Here is a 22,393-nt window from a genome sequence, read left to right as displayed (position 1 = left end):
ACTGGGTGAGCTTGGGCAAGTCACACACTCTCAGCCCCTGAAAATCCTGTAAAAGCCTTAGGGATGCCATAAGTTGAAAACAACTGGAAGGCACACAACAACAATCCCTGAAATGCCTTCTCTTCACTGCCCACTAATTTAAACACTCATATCCTCAGGCATGCGAGCCATGTAGTGTGTGGTGTAGTTATTTGAGTGTTGGACTAAAATTCTGGAGACCAGGATTTGAATCCTTGCTCAGCCATGGAAACCCCCTGGATGGCCGTTGTTGTTGTTGTTGTTATCCACCCTCGAGTCGATCTTGACCCACAGCGAACCTGTAGATGAGACATCTCCAAGATTCCCTATTCTCCACTGCTCTGCTCAGGTCCTGCAAATTCATACCCATAACCTCCTTAAAAGAGCCCATCCATCTAGCATGTGGCCTTCCTCTCTTCTGCTTCATTCCACCTTTCCTAGCATTATTTTTTCCCCAATGAGTCATGTTTCCTCATGATGTGGCCAAAGTACAACAGCCTCCGTCTTGTCATCTTGGCTTCCAGAGAGATTTCTGGTTTGATCTGCTCTAGAACCCATTTGTTTGACTTCTTGGCTGTCCATGGTAATCTCAGCACTCTTCTCCTGCACCACATCTCAAATGAATTAATTCTCTTCCTATCTGCTTTCTTAACTGTCCAGCTCTCACATCCATACATGGTAATAGGGAATACAATGGCTTGTATGATTCTAACTTTCATGCTCAGTTGCATGTCTTTACATTTTAGGATATTTTCTAGTTCTCTCATAGCTGCCCTCCCCATTCTTATAGTCTTCTTATGATTTCTTGATTGAAATCCCCACTCTGATCAATATTTGATCCCAGGTATGAAAATCCTTTTACTATTTCCATTTACTCATTGTCTAGGTTGAATATGTGTACATTTTCTGTAGTCATTATTTTTGTTTTCTTTATGTTTTCTCTCAGCCTCAGAAGAAGGTAAAGAAAAACCCACTTTGAACAAATCTTGCCAAGAAATCCGGGCCATCATAAGTCAGAAATGACCTGAAGGTACACAACAACAACAGATCCTCAAACATGAAGATAGCAGTACTTAATATGAATCTTATCTAACAATAGCTATGATTGCTGGCCAGTCTTTCCTTTATTAGGGAGATTGCTAGTTAATAGGCCAGGAAAGTGGCCAGGTTTTGTCAATGGGAGATCTCTCTTGAGTGTTAGCCATCAAAGCTTTGGGAAAGTGATACACACCCTGTATTTATGAGACAAATTGTGTGTGAGAGAGTGTGTAGGTATAAAGAGATAATTTTGAAATAGATGGACAAAAGCAGAAAGTTTTGAAACAGATGGACCAAAGACAGAGTTATACTGAAAACAACCCAGAGCTCTGATGTTGAGATTTTGGGAAAGTTACTTTTAACACCTCAATTCCCAGAATCCTTCTCCCAGAACCCTCCTTTCTGGGATATGAAGTCCAAAAACAATGAACAAATTTGCTGCCTAGTAAGAGCATGTAGGCTACTTGCCTTCATTTGTGCTCAATGTGTCTACTTGAACATGAAGCAAAAATTACATGAATATTATGTAACAATATTAAATAATTAATATTAAGTAAATAAATATTATATAATCACACGAAAGGATCAAAGGTCTCAAGTTCTCTCTTAAGAGACAGATGGGTAACAGATGTTTTGGCCTGCAATGCCTAGTACTCTGGTCCAGTATGGCTGATAGTAAGGGACTGTGGGAGTTGTAATTCAAAATGCCTGGATCACCAACTGTTCCTACTCCTGCTTTAGGGGAGCCAAATCTCCAGTGAAAGGTTGCTTACAGAACTTCTTCCTGCCAAGGAAGGATGAAATATCCATGTACTAGAAAAGGAAAAAACCGAGCTGAGCAGGACCTCCAGCAAAAGTCAGAGGTGGTCTGCAAAGAGATAAATCTTGATTTGAAAGGATGTAATGGAACTGAGAGTTTGGAAAGATGACACTCACCTGCTTTGAAGCTTAGCTCATCTGCCTCTTGGCCAGTATAGTCATACACAGCACGGACCCTCTGTCCCGAAACTGGTGCAGGGGGTGGCTTTGCACTGCAAGAAGTGGTGAGAATGTGAGCAGAAGGCCAGAGAAATACCTGCCAGTTTTGCTTGTTAATTCAGAATATTCCCACAGACGAAGGCTGTTAGTCTGCAGTTAAACCAGAGACTGAAAAAGTTACTCTTGGGGTCTACAACTCCCAGAGCCAGCCAGCCAAGCAAGGAGTAAGAACCAAGAGATGGATTCTATACCTTCCAACTGTCCCAATATGACAGAAAGAATCCTAATTAATCCGCTCTCTTCCCATTTTTTCACTACTAAAATGTCCTGCTTTCCCTCTTTCTTCTCAGCTTACTTCACTTACTGCAAACTGCGTTAAAACAATTAACTCAACAGCAGGGAGAGGACAGGAGAGGATGAAATCTTGCCCTTCCCATGGTGGTTTCAAGTAGTTTCTGATGTATGGAGACCCTAAGGTGACCCCATCACAGGGTTTTCTTGGCAAGATTTGTTCACCCCTTCCTCTGAGGTTGAGAGAGTGTCACTTGCCCAAGGTAACCCAGTGGGTTTCTATGGTCAAGTGGAGATTTGAACTGTGGTCTCCAGAGTCATAGTCCAATGCTCAAAACACTACACCATACTGGCTCTCATACTTTCCCAGTAGGCTCAGGCAAAAGCAAATTGCTGCAGCCTCTCCTAGCTCATGTGTTCTTCCTCATTAATAACTTTTACCATTTTGATTACATGATGATCTTGCTTGGCCATATGTGTTTTCACCTGTGAAATCTTGGCAGGTTTGGGATTAGACTGGACACAGAACCAATTCTAGGGCAACAGAAGGAAGGAGCCATGTGCGACAGTGGAACAATGCAAACCATATACAAATCTTCCTGTATATTACCTTAATACAAGATGGAATCAAAGCTTTGTAAAAGGACAGGACAGAACCTAGCATTAGACAGTGTGAGGCAGCTACCTAATGGGGTACATTTGGGTGGTATTAAATGGGCAGCAAATTGTTAGTTATTTACTTTATTATTATAGAGTTTTTTATTATAGTTTTTTTTAACTGCCAGAAATACACAGAGGTATTTATGAGATTTTCTTTCTTATATACCAACACAGCTTGGCTGGTTTTCAGCAGTGACTTGTGTAGAAGTATCCCACACAATTTAGAAGAACAACACAACAACAACGATGAAGTTGTCTTAAATGTCTCTTTCTATTTTAAAACACTGATATAATTAAGTGGAACTGTTGCCTCTTTGATGATGATGATGATGATCCCACTTTCCCCCCAAAAATTGGAACACAAAGCAGTTTACAGATTACGATACAATTTAAAACATACAAAAGTACTGAATATAAATAATGAATATTAAAATAGAAATAAACTAGTACAGTATTAAAACACACCACCCATTAACAGAATAAAATACAATTAAAAATACCCATATCCATGGCATTTATACTCTTAGTAATTTGCCAAGATTATAAGAACTGCCAAATTGTTTGGATTAGGAAAAAGTATTAAGTTTTGTCTGTGAAAGTTATATATAAGGTCATTCTGGTGCTTGACAGATGCTTTTAATATTGCAACTTGAAATTTGAATAGGAACTGAGAGGGGAAATAGATAGGATACTGGATTTTTTCTCAATCCAGAGTTTAATAGTCCTTATAGCTTCGCAAGCATCACTGCCATGGTTAAGCAAAGAGATATGATGTCCATCTGGTGACTTCAGAGTTACATTACATAAAGGGATACTCACTTTTAGACATTCATGGAAGTACAACCAGTCATCATATAATCCTCCTTAACATTTCCAAAACAAACACAATAAGAAAACAAAACTTCCAGTCACACTGTTTCTTTAGGACAGGATGGGGGAACGTGACACATGAGCCAAACCTGGGGTGCCAGTCTGACCTTCTCAGCTTCCCAAGGCAATCACACCTCCTACGTCCTCATTACAACTTCATGACATCTGATGGTATTTTAAATTTCTGGTCCTACCCTTTTGTCTTTGGCCCTGCCCCCAAGAGAATCTCCCCTCAAATATATCTGAAATTTAATTCAGCTCTGATGAGGCAAGAAGTTTTCCACCCTTTTAGTCCTCATGCTCCTTTGGAACTGATTATCTGGAACATAAGCACAGCCTCCCTGGATCAGACGTAGGACTTTATTACGTGCAGCTTTTAACCCGCCGTCAACGTTGGAAAATAGCCCCTTTGGCAATACTTATCACACAATGCCATCTCTATCTCATCACTTCCTTGCCCCCCCCCCCCCGAATGCTGTTAAGAGTGCACCTAGTAATTGTCAGGGAAAACCTGTCAATAAGCTTCCAAATGTGCTGATGTAGCATTAGTCCTTAAATATGATGAATTTCTCACATGCTAGTTCTGGTATTGAGATCACATGGTGTTAGTGTCTTTCCCTCTTCCATTCTCCAGGGCTGAACAGACCGTCCCTAATGGGCGGCCGTCAGCTGCCTCTTTCTTCACCGGATTGGGGCCGCGGCAACTACACACCGCAGCCCCAATATGGCCTCTCCTTTGCGCCGTGGAAAGGACGCCATAGCCACCGGCACCGTGGCTTTTCAGCACTCCTTTGATGCTGCGTCATCTGGATGCAGCAGCAGAGGAGCACCATGATGCTGCCTGCCATGAAGTGGGGCACATGGCATCATGCCGGTATGGGGGCAGAGTCAGGGTGTGTGTCGTGTGGACACCATGCCCCCACTCCGCCCCGATGCCAGCCTTTATTCCCGGTCTGCACAGCCTCTCCCTCACTATTCCCAAACAAGCTGTTTTCCTTTTTTAAAACATTATTTTTCTAAAAATTAAAATTGTATTAGCCTCTAGAATTGTGTTAAAAATAAAATAAATTTTAAAAAACCCGAAGGCATGTTGGGTAGGGCATAGGGCAGGAAGGCTAGCTTAGGGAGGAGTGTGGAAGAAAGCATGAGGAGCCACTTGCACAATTGTGGAGACATGTGAGACAATGTTCCCAAACTGGTATGTACCCAGTTCCCTTTACTAGTGTGATCATAGTGAGAATGGGGCTTGTGTGATAAATACCTATAGGTTGGTGCCTAGAAGGAAGTCACCTGCGCTCCCTTTTTACTAATTGTGCCCAGTTTTCAATATCTTGGTTCAATTTCTCATTTGACGTTTTTATTTTTTGAAGAAATTATTGTGGTAGACCATTTTTCTAAAAAGAGGGAATTTGGGCAGAGAGGGTTACTACAACCAGAATGACTGCTACATAATCCTTGAAGGAAGGTGTGGGGAAATGCAGAGGGAGTGTGCTGCACCATAATGTTTTGGCATGCCAGAAGTATCATCCCATCTTGTCATGCTGCCATTTTGACCAGTTTTGTTTTGTTTTGGGAAACCTGGAGCTTGGGAAGCACGCTACCATATTTGTGACCAAATTCTGGTAGATTTAGCCAATTTTCGGGGGAGGGGGGAGCATCACAAAATTGGCAATAAATGTTTTTAAGTGTTACAGGCTTTGGCATACCTTCCAATTGTCTTGATTTGGCAGGAATAGTCCTGATTAATCCTCTGCCATCCCACTTTTTTCAGCAGCTTTTAAAATGTGCATGTTTTTTCCCTCTTCCTCCCATTCTCCCTGTTGTTCTAAGCTTACTTCAATTGCTGTCAACTGAGTGCCCAACCAGATGGACTGGAAAAACCAGAAAGTCCCTGGTTTGTTTCCTGTCTTATCTTGTCCTGTCTTGTCTTTTCCTTTCCTTTCTTCTTTTCTTTTTCTTTTCATTTTTTTTAATGATCTGAACTAATCTTGCAAAGAAACCACCGTGATAGCTTTGCCTTTGGGTCACCATAAATTGGAAATAATTGGACACAACAATAACAAATATTACATTTTACCCATTCTGAAGTATTCCAAGGGAACTCCCAGCACTTACAAGGACTTTTTATTCTCATTTTCCAGGTAAGTTTAAATTAAACTAGTATTTCCTGAAATGAAATGTACCTCCCTACAGCAGTGTGTTTCTTGCTATCCTAGAGCTAGCTAATAGGGCCACTGCCAAGAAACACAGCAACTCTTCCTAGGGCAGTAGATTCAATGGAGATCAAGCAAAGGAAAGAGGAATGCTAGCAACAAAAGAAAAGTACCCCAGTGCTTAACTAGTGTAATATTGCTAAAGCACTTTAACTCTCTGATCTTGGCCCTCTCCAGACGTGCCCTTTGCGGTGTGTCCACGACGTGCTAGTGTTGTCTCGGGGCGGCGCGTGCACATGCCCCGCAACCCTAGCACGTTGTGCATGCGCTGCTGTTATGCAGCTGCACAGCTGCGATGTATATGTGCTGTCTTTGGCGCTTTGCGGCGCAGCAAAAAGGAGCCGCTTTTTAGCTCCTTTTCTGCTGCGCAGCTGTGCTGCGCAATTTGTATGCTGCGGTGCAGCTCTGCAGCAGAGAGAGGCTCCGAGGAGGTGCCTCTTCTGGGCGGTCTGTACCCCATCTGCGTTTCCTGAATAATAATTAAAAAGGTCTCAGTGGAAATTGGTGAAAGGCAATTTCTCAACAGGTACTACATGTGTATGGGGAAGGGGAAAGAACACAAGGGGAGTGAGGGAAACCTGCAATATTTCAAGAAAGGATGTGGATGCAAAACTATGGCCCGGTACAGACGGGACTATTGGGCGCCCTCGTCATGTGCTAGGGGTTGGCCAAGGGCGCTCTTCCCACACGTGCCTCAACCTTAGCACGTGATGAAGGCGTAATAATGGCTGCACCCTGTACTGATGGGCGCTGCCATTGTTACGTGCAGGACACCTAGCGTCCACACGCTGCAACGCCATTATGACATCACAAGTGTGCCATTGGTGCACTGCGGCATCCTAATTGCGCCACAAGAAGAACCCGCTTTTTGCGGGTTCTTTTTGCTCTGCAGGGAAGTCCTGTGGTCTGGAGGCCATGGATTCCCCGCGGAACAAAACTAGGCACCAGCAGACCGCCCTTTTTGGGCGGTCTGCACCAGGCCGATGAATATGCAAGTAAAATGAAGGCAAAAAGGACTGGAAAGTCAAGATACTTCAAGTGACTTTTTCCCTGTCTGGATAAGCCCTGAATTCAAAGTGCAAATGTTTGCACTGTTCTAACTCAGCAGGGAGAATCAGCATGGTGTAGTGATTTGAGCATTGGACTATGACTCTTGAAATCAGGGTTCAATTCCCCATGACAAGGAATCCCACTGGGTGAGTCACACACAGCCACAGAAAAACCTGTTATAGGTTCACTTTAGGGTTGCCATAAGGCAGGAAAGACTTGAAGGCACACAGCCACAACACAGATGAGAAAGGAGAGAAGGCAGTGAAATCTTGTCCTTCCCAGTAGGTTTAAGGGGAAGCAAAGAGCTGCAGCCTCTCTTGGCTTGTGTTTTCTGCACTCTGATGCTACTTGGCCATATGCATCCTGATTTTCACTTGTGAAATGTTGGGGGGGATGACTCTGAGGGTTTCCAGGGAGTCTTCAAGGGCTCCAAATACAGGGCACAGAGGCCTGTAGCCCACATGCCACATTTTGCCCACTCTTGCCTTTAGTACCGTGACAAAACTGCTAATTACACTCTAGGCAAACGACTGCAATTACTTTTACACTCATATCCTGCCTTTCATTCATTGGGGGGTCAAGACAAGACTAGAGCAAAGACAACCAATGAGTTCCATAGGTCGGTGAGTTCATTAAACTGGATTTCCCAAGGCAGTGTGTCATACCAGCCTGTCTAGTTACTACCGCCATATCACACTGGCTCTTCTATTTTCCATGCAAACTAATTGTTATGTGGCCTTCCCTAAATCTTCTGAATCAGACAAAGGCAGGCAGATATGCACACAGTCCGTAAGCATGTTTATGCTGTGCCTTTACCTATGTTCAACTTGTATGTTTTTGAATAAAATAAAATATATTGCATATAAAAATTAAAATACTGTCATCTGCCTTGGGTTTCAAAATGGTAGAAAGGTGGGATATAAAATAAAATAAACATTCCAAGCCCCCAGTAAGCCCCTAAAGCAAGCATGGGCAACTGTGGGAAGCTAGGAGCTACTTCACCCCCATGACAAAAAAAAAATTGCCCCCATATGTCCTCCAGTGCCCTCTAGGGTTATGGGAGACATCTTTGCCATGTTTTTAATCCCCTCTAGGCATTTTAGAGGGGAGGATGGTTTTCAAAACAAGAAGCAACTAGTTTATTTTAAAAAGACCTTTCCTGGGCATAAAAAGGCCCTGGGGGAACATGGCAAAAATGCCTCCACATTTTTGACTCCTGGGGGCCCCTGCAGGCCACAAAAACAGCCCTGGTGGGCCACATGCAAACCATGGGTCTCACTTTGCTCATCCCTGTTCTAAAGGAAATAAAAACCAGACATGATCTATGCCTTAAATCTTCCCAACATTCAAAGTACAGTTAGCCCTCCATATCCATGGATTCCTCATCAACAGACTCAACCATTCATAGGTTGAAAATAATTTTTTTAAAATATATACATTGGGGGGGAGAATCAAACTTTGATTTTGCCATTTTATATCAGGGATGCCATTTTATTACACCACTGTATTTAATGGGACTTGAGCATCCACAGATTTTGGTATCCACAAGGGGTCCTGGAACCAAACCCCAGCAGATACCAAGGACCCACTGTAGCGGGGAGGATGTAATAGTCTAACTTTTAGTAACACAACACAACAATTGGTAATCATGTAATAATAAATTACCCACAACAAGTGCCATCATCTTGTTGTTGTGTACCTTCAAGTCGTTTCTGACTTCTGGCAACTCTAACGTGAACGTATCACAGCTTGTTTCTGGACAAGATTTGTTCAGACGGGGTTTGCCATTGCCCTTCTCAGAGGCTGAGAGAGCGTGACTTGCCCAAAGTCACCCAGTGGGTTCCCATGGCTGAGCAGGGATTCAACCTTGAGTCTTCAGAGTCAGTCCAACATCCAAATCACTATTCCACTCTGGTGTAACCATTCCCCACTACTAATCTGTATTCCAGATTAACGTATACTAATATAAATCTTATTGAAAACTTGGTTTTCACACATGATACTGAGAAAAAAAGCACTTCTGAGTCACTCTTAAGCACGGTTTGTAAGTAACATGTTACAACTCATGATAATTTTTTTGGATCAAAAGCAGCAACAGTACTACTCTGGAAACTAATCTATTATTTACATAATTGGGTTAGGAGAGTAATTAGTGAATCATTATGTGGAGGAATAGTATTTGTAGCCTTTGTGTTCCTTTAAAAAAAACTTATAGTGTTGTTTAAAACAAGAAAAAAAAGTAATGTGCTGGTAACAGTGTTATAAATATGTTCCAGTATTTGGTACTCATTAGCAGTAAATTCCTTTAAAAAATAATACAGTATTAACAACTTTTGCAATAAAACACTGCTCTTGATGTCAAAACCTCTTAAGACTGGGCTGTAGTCATATTTATTTTGGAAAATGTATTTTTTTTATCAATACGAGCTTTTTCTAAGTTGGATTTAAGTGTTATTGGTCCAAAACACACTACAGAAGTATTGCAGTTTGATACCACTTTAACTGTCCTGGCTCAATGCTAGGGAATTCTGAGAACTGTAGTTTTATGGGACATTTAGCCTTCTCTGTCAGATACTTGTGGTGCCACAATAAACTACAATTTCCAGGATCCCGTAGCACTGATCCAGGGCAGTTAAAGCTTTCTCAAACGGGATTATTTCTGCAGTGTGTTTTGGACTATTATGGTTGCACATTAACTGAGTTGCTAAAAATGGTAAGAAGGATTAAATTGTTTGCATTTTTAATTTGTTATGGAAGCTGCCTTGGGAGAAAGGTGACATATAAATAAAGTTAATAAAACAAATAAATCACACATGAGATTGAACATCTGATTCCCCACCTGCCCTCTCTTTCTGTTCTGATGTAGCTCAACAGTGCCTCCTACAGCATCTACTACATTTGACTCCGCAATAGTTTGAACACATTCTATGCTATCCCTTTAGAATCATAATCATAGAGTTGGAAGAGACCCCAAGGGCCATCTAGTCCAACCCCCTATCATGCAGGAACTCCCAGTCAAAGCATCCCACAGATGATCATCCACCTCTATTTAAATACCTCCATGGAAGGCCTCAGTCAACTTGCATCTCAAAAGGAGTCAACTGTCAACTGAGGCAACTTGAATCTCAAGAGGAGCATCTCTTTTTGTCTTGCTAATAGAACTATTTTTTAAAAGTCCTGGACAGAAGGAGTAGAGGTCAGCCTGCGTGAATGTCCCTCCAACAACACCTGAACTGATAACAGCCAAATCTTGACAAAATGCAAGCTTCTGACTAACTTGGACTGCATCCACACTGCAGAAATAATCCGGTTTGACACCACTTTAATTGCCATGGCTCAATACTTTGGAATTCTGGGACTTGTAGTTTTGTAAGACATTTAGCCTTCTCTGTCAGGGAGCTCTGGTGCCACCACAAACTACAGTCCCCAGAATTCCACAGCACTGAGCCATGGCAGTTAAAATGGTGTCAAAGCGGATTATTTCTACACTGTGGATACAGCCATAGGCATATATTTTTAGTCATATTTAGTAAAAAAGTATTTATATTTTTTTCTCTTGTATAATTTTTAACATCTTTGCCCAATGAAGAAGCCAGTGGAGCCTCGAAAGCTTGCAATATGTATTTTCTTCATTTTGGTTGGCCAATAAAGATGTCACTGTTTTGTGGCTTTTGGATGTTATTGTACTTTGCTATATGGCCAACACAGCTATCCCTGGATATATTGTGGTAGGAGATTACTACAGAATACCAAACCAAACTTCATGTGAAGAATCATGCATTTACAAAGCTTCTTGTAAAACTTGCATATGCAGATTGCTAAATTCTGTGTTTCTGTGCTTTGGGTAAGAAATCCAAAGTGCCTGTCCTTTTAATATTACCCTAAGCAAGAGATCTTGACAATAGGACACAAAAACTCTCCAAGTCTTTAGAACTAGGATGTGACATAAAGTTCATAAAAATTAGTAATTTGAGGCAAAAGCCTTGTAAGGAAGTGGTCTACCTGAAATTAGTAATTTGGAGGAAAAGAGTTATTCAGAGAAGAGTAATCCACAGTGAGACCGGCTTCAAATCTGACTGGAGCAAAGGCAATGAGGAAGGCATTGAATTCTATGCCATTCTCCTAATCTAAATCTCTCTCTCACACACACATATTGCTTCCATATGAAGCTGCTGATAAGAATTTTGGAAATATCTTTATATCAGAAACCATGTTTCCAAACCTAACAACTTGCACATATCTTCCAGCAAGCCAATGACTGACGGCGATTGGAGCTGCAGTGCACAATATTTAGAGGATTACAAATTGGAGAAAGCTGAATACAGAATGCCACAACAGAAAAGGGTCAAACACAAACACATGCACACTGCTAGTATCACAACTAAGCTTTTCCAAACTGCTTTAGAAGCACCCCCCCCCCAAAAAAAAAACCTGAAATTTCAGGACATCTGATCATAAATCTCCCCTGACACAACTGTTTTGGTCCTCGCATCATCTACCATAGGAGAGTTATGTTAACATGGAGTAGTACATGTAGGGGAGCTATTTTTAAAGCAAAACGTCTTCTGCCTGACCTCAGTTTACATCTCAAATCAACTGAGCTGCAAGTGAGGAACTCATTGTTTCAAATGTCACTGCTGCTATGAGATTCAGCAAGTGGTCTCTTGCTTGGCCTCAGGCTATACATACACCTTAAACTGCACTGAGCCTAGGAAAAGTACCTTTTTTGGACTATAGTTTCCAGAATGCTGGGGTATTCTGGAAATTGTAGTTCAAGAAAGTACCTTTAGCTGGTTCTAAAAGGAGGACTATTATTATAATATTACATAATTATATAGTAATTATATTACATAATAATATAATTATTATATCATTATGCAATTTTATTGATATTATATAAATTATATGATACATTATTACAGGATTATTATAGAATAGATTACAAGAAACATTCTGAATTTTGTGTTTAATTAAAACCAAATTTTGTACTGAACTGTTGTAAAGAATAACACAATGAGTATTAGAAAGCCAGGAGGAAAGTTAACTACCTCTTTCCCTCCTGTTACTTCACTGTCATCTCACTTGTCAGACTGCTTGTCCGAAAATTGAAATGAGTCTTTAGCCATTTTATGAAGGGAACCATCGTAGGGGAAAACTCCATCTCTAGTCATAGAAGAAGCAAAACCTCCATAACGTAACAGCTCCATGCCCGTTGTGGCCTCACTCCTTTTGTTAGTACAGTACCACCTAGAGTAGATTCACTGAATTAATTGTTGGAACTGAGGAGTTTATCACACAGAGGCACATGTACGCAAATCCCAAGCAGAAATGGGATTTTAAAATCCGTTAAACACCCGCCAATGTGGCTTGTTTTTCAGACGCATTGGCGGAAAGAGAAATAATGCAAAAATAATCCAAATGGAAAGCTGACAAAAACCACTCTTTTCTACTTTTGGAATTTTCTGAAAGTAAAAAGGAGCAGGTTTTGTCAGGTTTCCATTTGGGTTATTTTTGTGTTATTTCTCTTTCATGCAAATATTGTCTGAAAAACAACCCACATTTGCAGGTTTTTCTAGTTTCTATTCGGGTTAACCCCAAACGTCATGTGAAAATCTAGTTTCTGCCCGGGATTCGTCCCATGTGATAAACTTCAACAAGTCAGCATAGACTGTAAATTGCTCTGATTCAATGGGTCTGCTCTAGTTGGGACTGCCTGTGCTTTGTCTGGTGGGGAAGGGAACTCACCTGCTCTGGGAGGGAGTGATGCTGCGGAGTGTTGCTTTCTCAGGTTCTTTGGTTTTCTTGATTTTCACCTGTGGCCGCTCATGATCAGGAGTCCAACTCTGAATGGCAGATTAGGGTATTGGGGGACAGAGAAGAGAGAACAGTGTTTCATAGAGCTTAATTCCAGCCAACGTTGAAGCCCACTTAAAATGACTGCCTCATTCACAACCAGAGCTTGAAGAAGTGACAGGAGGATTCCAGGTGCTACCATTCAAAAATAATACTTTTTCAAGTTCTGTTCACAAGCAGCAAAAGTGAGATGAATTGTGGGTAAGAGATTTTATGTATTTATTTATTTATTACGGTATTTATACCCCGCCCTTCCGCCCTAAAGGCTCTCAGAGCAGCTTACAATTATTATTATTTTTGAATGGATTGAAGGTGGTAAAATATTTACTGGTGGCACATGCCCTCCTAGGTACATGGTAGCCACTAGTCACCCACAAGAGAAATATGAGAGCCATAGGCAAGAGGAGCACTGCCTAAACTAGTAGAGTAAGTAGAGTATGTTTTTCTGGAAAATTATTATACTAGAGTAAGTCTACTAGACTCTACAGGAAATTTCCACTTGTATATTATCTGAGACTGTTTCTCATGTTATCTGGAGATAAGAGTGCACCTGAGAATATGCAGAGTAGCCTTCTCTCACCATTAAGGAAGAGAGAGGTTCCCACCTCAAACTGTGGCCAGTTCATGGGCATCCCTGGTCCATGTCGATTACGCCACCATTTGAGGTCATCCTGGTCATTTATGTCCTCAATGGCTTGGTGCAAGTCACTGTAAACAGCTTGGATGCTGAATGAAAGGATGAAAAATAATAGGAACAGGCTTCAGGCGGTATTCAAAGAACTCTAAGCCCCCCCCTCAAAAAAGCCCCCTTTTAACTGGCAGTGCTAGGAACAGTCCATCTTGGAGCACCCACAGTCTTCCCCAACCTAGGTCACTCCAGATATGTTGACTATAACTCCAATCATACCCAACCAACTGTGTAAGTGGAGTTGCAGTCTGACACATCTGAAGAGTGCAAGGTAAGAAAAGGCTGGGCTATAAAAACCAGTTACCAAAATGCAGACAACATGTTGGGTGTTGCATGCAGTTGTACAGATGGTGTCTTTATCTACAGCATTCAAGGTGACAAAAAAAAGGTGTGATCCAGGGATGAGAAACCTTTGGGTTTGCATAGGTTTTGGATTACAGCTCCCATGATCTCTTGCCATTCATTGGTTATGCTAGGTGGGGCTAATGGGATTTGTAGACCAAACAAGGAGCCAGTCAGTTAGTCTAGAAAGTTGACCAGATAACCTCCTGCTGTTTTAAACTGTTCAAAGTCCAATTACTAAAGCAGGATTGAGCAATATTTGGCCTTTTGAATATTGTTAGACTGCATCTCCCAGAAGATACCCAGCATAGTACATGGTGAGGGATGCTGCGAGCTGCAGTGTCCAACAATATCTGAAGGACCACACTTTGCCCACCTCTGGTCCAAAAGCCTATTTAAATGGGGAAATGTTGCCACCTGTGAGACCTATCAAGAGCAGAAAGAACAATTAAGGACGTTAAAAGAGACTTGCTGGAACAGTTCAAAGGTCAATTTAGACAGAGATGGGAAAAATTACTTTTTCCATCTATATTCCTTAGAATCTCCCTGCCACCATGGCAGATTCTGGAAGACATAGTCCAAAAAAATCACATTCCCAAGTTCAGGTCCAATATTCTATTTCCCTATCAACCCCACCAAGATTTTTTTCCGTCATCAGGCTGTCATGTTATACATATTGAGTGGCAGCATCTCTTTTAGGGCTTGGTTAACCCTTTCCCACACCTGGGGTCAGCGGTGACATCGAGGCGTCGGTGCAGGGCAAAGAAGGCCCCCTTGAGAAACACAATGCGCCTTTGCTCCTGTGCCTGTCCCTGCTCAAAGACCGACTCCATTTCCTCCATGTATCGAGGGCTGCAGCGATCAAGCTCTTGCAGAGCCTTCTCATAGCGTTCGCGTACCTAGTGAAAGGAGTCAAGCAAGGGTCAAAAAGAATCATGTGCCCATGGGTCCTCTACCCTTTCTAGAACTGTGGTAGAAGAACATGCTAGAACTTTGTCCCTCAGGAGGCAACCATTAGCCAGCTCATTGGTTTTCTATCACAGTTTGGAAAGTTACATTAAAAATATTCTTTTAAAGTTAGTGATAACTTGTAAAGCGCTCCTAAGTAGTTAGTTTCTTTGTATTCACTATAATGACTATGTTGTAGTCACTATTAGTTTCTGCAAAGTACTGTAACTTAAATAAGTGGTTAGTTATATTTTTAAAAACACCTATCTGAGTGCTCTAACCTGTTGGCCTGTGGTTCAAAATATATATACCTGATAAAAGTAACTTAACCCTTACAGTTACACTGAAAAGGAGTGAAATTGTGTTATAATTGTAATGTTATATAGTTAGAACATATTGGGGAAAGGAAATAACTACAAGTAACATTTTATTTGTAACTAGTTACATCCAAGATCTGGCATATGCCATGCAGGAAACTTGCTTTCAACATTTACTGCCAATAGTTGATGGTAGTCCAGACTCAGAGAGTGCATGTCTCATCTCTTTAAAATACTGTGTGCGTCAACACATCTAGACATGAAGTTGGCATTTTTATATGTGTTGTCTATTCAATTCTCTTTATTTATTTAAAACATTTAGGCCCCACTCTTTGGTAAGAAAGTCTTCTTAGCTGCCTTGTATCCAATCCTAGGATAAAGGCAGGGTAAAAATTCAATAAATAAATAACTGTATCCCTCAAGCTAACAATGTATAAAGATAAAAGAAAGAGAAAGAAAAGAAAAGAAAGGAAAGGAAAGGAAAAGAAAAGAAAAGAAAAGGGAGAAGATGGAGAAGGAAAAGTAAAACATGAAAACAACTCAGGTGCCAATGCTTAATGTTATGTGGTTCTTAGCACAGACTGTTATGATGGAGACAGGATGCTCACAGTTCACAAACAGGTTCTGCTGGTCTTCTGAGAAACAGCATGATGACCCAGCCAGCTTTGAATGCATGATAGTAATGCAAGCTGGAGATTCTTGACCTGTGATCTTATACTGTATGTGTGTATCCATCATTAAAAGGAAACACGGTTCCCAATATGTGCTTTTAAAAAAGTGAGTCCTGCTTCTGTGCTTCAGAGACATAAAAAGACCACAGAAATTACCAGCCTTCAATGGTCTCCCCTTGTAATTCATGGCTATCAAGGCAAATTCTTATACATAAGGTTATTTTGACATCAGCTTGACAAGCAGACACTAGCAAGTAGTCATGATCACCTCTGCAATGAACAAGCTGCTGCTGATGCTTTTGGCCTGTTATGTTTCTATTAAAACATAAGAGCATATCAGTTTGTTTTGGTTTCATTTTTCTTGTCAGTTGGCAACCCTATCAGAAAATAAAATGAAGCAGTCACTGGCAGTTAGGACTAACAGGGACATAAAACAGGTGTAACTCTCATGCAGCATGTATGCAGCCAATGTGGTTGACCTGCTTGAAAAGTCCAGTGCCCCCTAATGCCCTCCTGGCCTGGACCCAGGGAGAGTGGGAGAATAAGGACCACACCTTGTTTGCTTCTTGGCTGCAACGCTGATGCTCCTCTCGCAGAGAACGCTGTCGGTCTGGGGGGGCTTCAGACCCTGGAGTTCCTTTAAGTCCATCCTCCCGGAGGGCTGCAATATGTTCCTTGCGACAGGCCTTGTGGTACAAAGATTTGGTTTTTTCGACCTGGGAGCATATGTCAAGAGCAGTCAGGAAGAAGTGGTGGAAGAAAAGTGAGCAAACTATTAACCTACACCAAGATTAGGGCTCAGATATGTTACCCGCAGCTAGTATGGAAATCCTTGCCCAGAGGTTCTAAGAATTCTGGTTCCTAATTCCTCCTGTGTTGTATATTCTCAAACAAGAGCCAGCCCAGCATTCAGGTGAATGAAGCAATTGCCTCAAGCAATAGTTGCTGGCGGGGTATGGGTGGCAGAGAATGTATAGCCAGTAGCCATTCTTTCTAAGATACTGTGTGTACCCTGTTTTCTCTAAGGCGTGTTACAGACCGCCCAGAAGGGGCAGTCTCATGCCGCTGCTGGTTGCTGCGTCCGGGAACTGCAGCATCCAAACCGCGCAGTTCCCAGACGCAGCAAAGAAGAAGCGTCGAAATGGCGCTTCTTCTTCCGCCCCAGATGAGACGCCGCAAGGTGCTACTCGCGCACTCGCAGCGTCACATCTGGTGCACGACGTGTGGATGCTATGCATCCAGCACGTAAAGATGGCGGCGCCTGTGTGTATAGGGCGCCGCCATCTTTATGCCCTTGTCACGTGCTAGGGGTGAGGCCGGTGTGGACGCTAGGTCCTTGGCCAACCCCTAGCACGTGACGGGGGTGCCGGAAGAGCCCGTCTGTAACGGGCCTAAGTTACTTTCTTGCTATCTAATGATAAACCAGTCATCAATGCTGATGATGTAAGGCCGATCTGCTTTGGTTGCCTTTTGTACCTGGAACAGGGGAAGACAATAGGACTAGCCCTATCCCTGTTTAATAGTAATATCCAGCCAGCCTCATCCAATTGGTCCTTCCCAAGTTGGACTTGTTGGGTGAGTAAAAAAGGATTGGAACAGAGCAATGATGGGAGAAAGAAGCATGATGATTTTTAAAAACCAATCCCCTCGGATTCTTCTCCTTTTTTTACAGACCTCAGTTCCTTACCCCATTAGAATTGTCTGCTTTCAGAAAATTATGAAGGATCAGGTCCCTCCTACCTTCTTGAGCTTCTTTGTCCAGGGTTTCTGTGCCCGCTGAAATCCACTTTCCAGCTCACAGGCTTCCTTGAAGCCTCCAAACAGCTTGCGGTGATAGGAATCATGTTGCCAGGCCCTGATGCGCCCACATTCCTCTGAGACCAAAGTCCTTTGCATCTCCATGTGCAGCCGACTCAACCGCTCAGATGCCCCCAAGAATGCTTGCCAGGCTCGAAGCAGGGACCCATACACTGGACCTGGGGGGTTGTGAGGGTAAAGAGAAAAATATGGGTGAGTTTTAATTCTTTCTCACCTTGTGTCACAACCTCAAACTGATGAAAATAGCTATCTGCTGAAGTTATAACTGAAAGAGGACTCTGTACAGAAGGTTTTTAGGAAATCCTATAATCACGGCTATCCACTCAGAAGAAGCAGAGCGATGCATAGGAAATTAAAAGGGGAAGGCATCAAATTGGCAAAAATTTATCCCAACTGTTACTCTAAAAGGCACTGGCAGAACAGTGCCAGTGTCTCTTTGGAATTGTGGGGAAATTATAGCTCAAAAGGAAGCCTGTAAGAGGAAGGTAACTTCTGGGATCTTTTCATTTATGTATAGCAGTACTAATTGCAGAGAGCACTCCAGTTTCAGTGACTAGAAGGGTTTTATTTAGAAATGTGTATGGGTGCACACAAACATGCAAAACCAGTGTGACCTTAAGAACCATATGAGGCTGCCAGAAAGAAAGATATGGAGGGATGGATAAAGAAAATTCAGGAGTTAAAGAGGGCAATAATTACCAGTATTGAAGAGAGGTCAATGGAAAATGGGCAGCGATTCAGACAGTGTCTGAAGGTTACACACAGAGAGTGGAACAATACGGCTGGGCTTGAGGGATATTTATACCCCATATCATACCTTCGAGGGGTATCTGGTGTGATATTTGAGGTGACAAAGGTCTTGATGACTTTCCTAGGGAATTTGACAAAAGGGATCTGGTATGGTTGATGGGTTTAGCTCCATAGTAACAAAAGATTTATTATATTTGGGACAATCCCTTGGAGGTTGAGCAGGAAATGAATAGGAATACATCATGAGGTAAGGTGAAGGTTATGGTCTCGATGGGACTCCCTTCATCTCCATTGCAAGAGAAAATGCAAAGAGCTGTTGGGGAGGATGTGAGGTGCTGAGCATACTCATTTCCTTGTATCTGAATTTCGCACATGCCCTCAGGTCAGCATGACTCATATGGATGTCTATTTCCCTAGTTTCTGCAGGTCATCATGGCCTCTGAACATCCCCAAAGATAGATATTAAAAAAACCCATATCCAATGGGACAGATATAGTGTAAGCTAACACAATATATATATCAAGAACAAAATGAGATAGTAGTTTTATACTCAAGAAGACAGATAGTTGTATACTCAAGAATACAAAAGCAACAGTATTAATATACACATGAAAAACCCAGATCTTGAAAAAGTTACCATTTGGGCAACAAATGGGGATGCAGAGAATTATAGTCTAAAAAGGAAACTTTTCCAAGCTTCTGTCGAAACCATACCTATATTTCTATCACTCTCCTCCAACCCCATGATTCTTTCAAAACCCCGCCTTTTTGAAAGCACAATCAATTGCGCCAACTAGAGTCATTGTTGTTTTTTAAGAAACACTGTTAGAAGAAGAACTCACTTGCATCAATGAGAGGCCGCCATTTTCGAGTCCACTCTTCCATCATTAAGGCGTAGCTGCGTTCAATCTTCGCACGTTCCTGGAAGCAGGCTACAATCTGGTCACAGACACGATAACCATCATCCAGGCGCTTTACTGTGCTCTGGAAATGATTAGGCTGCAGGGGAATAGATTGAGGGCAGACCAGGATCAGACTTAGTTTGCGTAAAGAGGAGACTAAGAAGAATTCCCCTCCAAAACGAACATCATGACACATTTTTCAGGATCCTGCTCCCCAAGTACCCTAGTTAAGTAATTAAATTAAATTAATTAAGTAATTAGATCTGCTGGACTTTTATCCCTTCCCGCCACCATTCCCTTCTTTTGTGTCTTGTCTTTTTAGATTGTAAGCCTGAGAGCAGGGAACCATCTAATTAACCATTTGTAAGCCTCTGAGAACCTTTGTGGCTGAAGAGCGGGGTATAAATACTCCAAATAAATAAATAAACCATTATTCCCTTCTTTTAGAACCAGTGAATCTTAATTCTGAACACCTCCTGCTCTAAGCCATTGGACTAGGGATGGGAAGAAGAAGGTCCACCTTGGCTCCATTAACTTCTACCCAAAAGCTGAGATGGATAAATCTGTCAATTTCAGTTTCTCTCCATTTTTCATTTTTTCCAATAAAAATGAACTTTGCACATTTTTCCAACCTTAAAAATCAATTTGTCTTGAATTCTGAGGATTTTTTAAAATATTACATTAGCATTCTACATATTTTTGTGTACATTTCTTTACATAGAAGCATTTTTGTATGCAATGTTGCCAGCGTATACATTATTGAAAGCAATTCTAATGTTTAACATAGCATCCTGTTCTAAGACATGTACTGTATTTTTTTTTAATTCGAGGACTCAGTTGCAAAAATTGAGGAGCACTATTTTTTCAGGATATAAATTTGGATTGTGCATTGGCTCAACAGTGCAGAATCAAGTAAATTAGAATCAAAATGCAAGTCAAGCAAATTTCTCTTGACCCCTGCAACAGTTTCTGTAAGATCCCTTTCCCATCCCTCTTTCTCTCCTTTACACAAGCCTCTCCACCTCCTCACTGCAAATCAATTACCATCCAAAAGCTGTTGGTTGTGGGCTCATCAGCAGCCACCTCACTGTATATCACAGACATGGTGTCACCTGTAGAGGAAACAAGTGTCAGAGGTCAAGCTGCACACTTCAAAACATCAAGTGAAGGCAATCATATGAAACCCTCGCCTTTTGGTCTCTTTTTGTAATATTCATGCATGACTAAGAATAGAATCTATAACAGAGTTAAGAAGGTAGGAGTAGGTTCAGTTCTTAATGCTACTCAATCGAATTGTGTTTGAGACACAATTGAGAAGATGATCTTCCTCCTGCCTTAGACAATCAACCCCATAAACCTACATAATGATATGTGATTCATTAAACTGGAAATGTTGAGAACTGAGGGGCTATGTAAATTTTGAGAGAAGGACCATAGTAAAGCAATGGAGCACCTGATTTGCAGTCAGAAGACCACAAGTAACCTTCAGCATCTTGACTTAAATCGTCCAAGTAGTAGACCATTCACTCATCTAGCCCACCTTCTGCTCTGACTGGAGGAATTACAGACTGCAGGAAAGTTACTTTGAGGACCACAATTTCCAGTATCTCTAAGCCAGCATTAGTCAGTGGCTGTGAGGAAGCCCTTCAAGGGCTCAGGCAGAGGTAGAGTCCTTCATCACATGAGGCAGGCTGTATGTCAGACCATATGGTAGCAGCTCCAAAGGTTAGGGTTCAGAATTTCTGATCACACACACCATCGCTGCCATCACCACAACCAAGGCAATGTGTTTCTCCAGTTTCAATTAATTACAGTATCCAGAATGTTGAAAATCAACTGGGTCTCAAAGAAGCAGATGTGTCACTGGCATAAAGTAACATCAGTCAGAAGTTTAAAACAATAGGGCTCTTAATTAATGCCATAAACCCTGATTTTATTTGAAAACAAGCAATTTTCTCCATATTATTCCTCTCCCCAAATACACAAACTGGAGCCATGCTAAGAACAATAACTAAAGTATCCAGTTCCCCCTGCTGATTCTCTCCATGCTAACTATGCAATATGAACTGGTTACCTCCCAGTTCATCTCCTTACAGCACATCCTTAATATACAACTGATTTTGGGAAGCAACCCTGACTATAGCTTTTACTCACCCGCACATTAACAAGGAACCATCAACATCTATTCCAGCAGTGAGTCTTCCTACCCCTGTAACTCAGTTACTGAATCCAACAACCAAAACCAGGGAAAGTTATATTTTGGTCAAGTCCCAGAGGTCTAGGGGATTCTAGGATTTGTAGTCCAAAAAGCAAACTTTCCCAAGATCTCCCAATAATATAGTATTATAATTCAGCCTACACAAGTTGTTTATGTTGTTGTTCTGTGCCTTCAAATCATTCCAGCTTACGGCAACACTACAGCCATGGGGTTCTCTTGGCAAGATTTGTTCAGAAGGGGTTTGCCATTGCTTTCTGCTGAGGCTGAGAACATGTAACTTGCCCAAGGTCACCCAGTGGGTTTTCATGGCCGAGTTGAGAATCGAACTCTGGTTTCCAGAGTCGTAGTCCAACACTCAAACCACTGCGCCACGCTGTAGTAACTACACATGTTACTAGCCTGCAAACATTTTTTTGCCTGTGGGGGATGGCACAGGGGCAGAGAGTTTTATTTTTCCTCCAGCAAACTGCTGCATTCCACCCCTCCCCTGGCACTCTACTTTGCTTATTCTAGAATACCATGTACCTACCAGCATGTAATTCCTTCTCTCTACAGCTGCCAGGCTGCTATTTCTATTAAAGGAATTGTTTCTAAATCTGCTTCACTATGGCCTGTTACAGACAGCCAAAATAAAGCTGCTTCGAGTCACTTTGGAGATATGGTATTTCAATGATGCATGAGTCCTAAGAGTCTGGAAGCTTCACCAAAGCTGCACTCCAGTCCTTAGGACCAGAGCGTGGCTTTGGTGCGGCCTTTGGACTCTTAGGA

General features: G+C 41.8%; 1 protein-coding gene across 5 annotated transcripts in view; it reads right to left on the bottom strand.

Annotated features, from left to right (window-relative positions):
* Positions 1-22,393, bottom strand: part of LOC121934258 (protein kinase C and casein kinase substrate in neurons protein 3-like) — a 46,625-nt gene that overhangs the window by 2,420 nt on the left and 21,812 nt on the right. For all 5 annotated transcript variants that reach the window (XM_042474579.1, XM_042474578.1, XM_042474582.1 and 2 more), the window contains 8 exons: positions 20,452-20,519; positions 19,348-19,504; positions 17,678-17,913; positions 16,492-16,653; positions 14,725-14,900; positions 13,577-13,697; positions 12,864-12,961; positions 1,993-2,087 (listed from right to left, as the gene is read on the bottom strand). In XM_042474579.1, coding sequence (XP_042330513.1) covers positions 1,993-2,087; positions 12,864-12,961; positions 13,577-13,697; positions 14,725-14,900; positions 16,492-16,653; positions 17,678-17,913; positions 19,348-19,504; positions 20,452-20,519 — 1,113 coding nt within the window. The remainder of the gene's footprint in view (positions 1-1,992; positions 2,088-12,863; positions 12,962-13,576; positions 13,698-14,724; positions 14,901-16,491; positions 16,654-17,677; positions 17,914-19,347; positions 19,505-20,451; positions 20,520-22,393) is intronic.

This window comes from Sceloporus undulatus, chromosome 6 (assembly GCF_019175285.1).
Source record: "Sceloporus undulatus isolate JIND9_A2432 ecotype Alabama chromosome 6, SceUnd_v1.1, whole genome shotgun sequence".
NCBI classification, from domain to species: domain Eukaryota; kingdom Metazoa; phylum Chordata; class Lepidosauria; order Squamata; family Phrynosomatidae; genus Sceloporus; species Sceloporus undulatus.
This window is presented reverse-complemented; position numbering and strand designations above follow the sequence as displayed.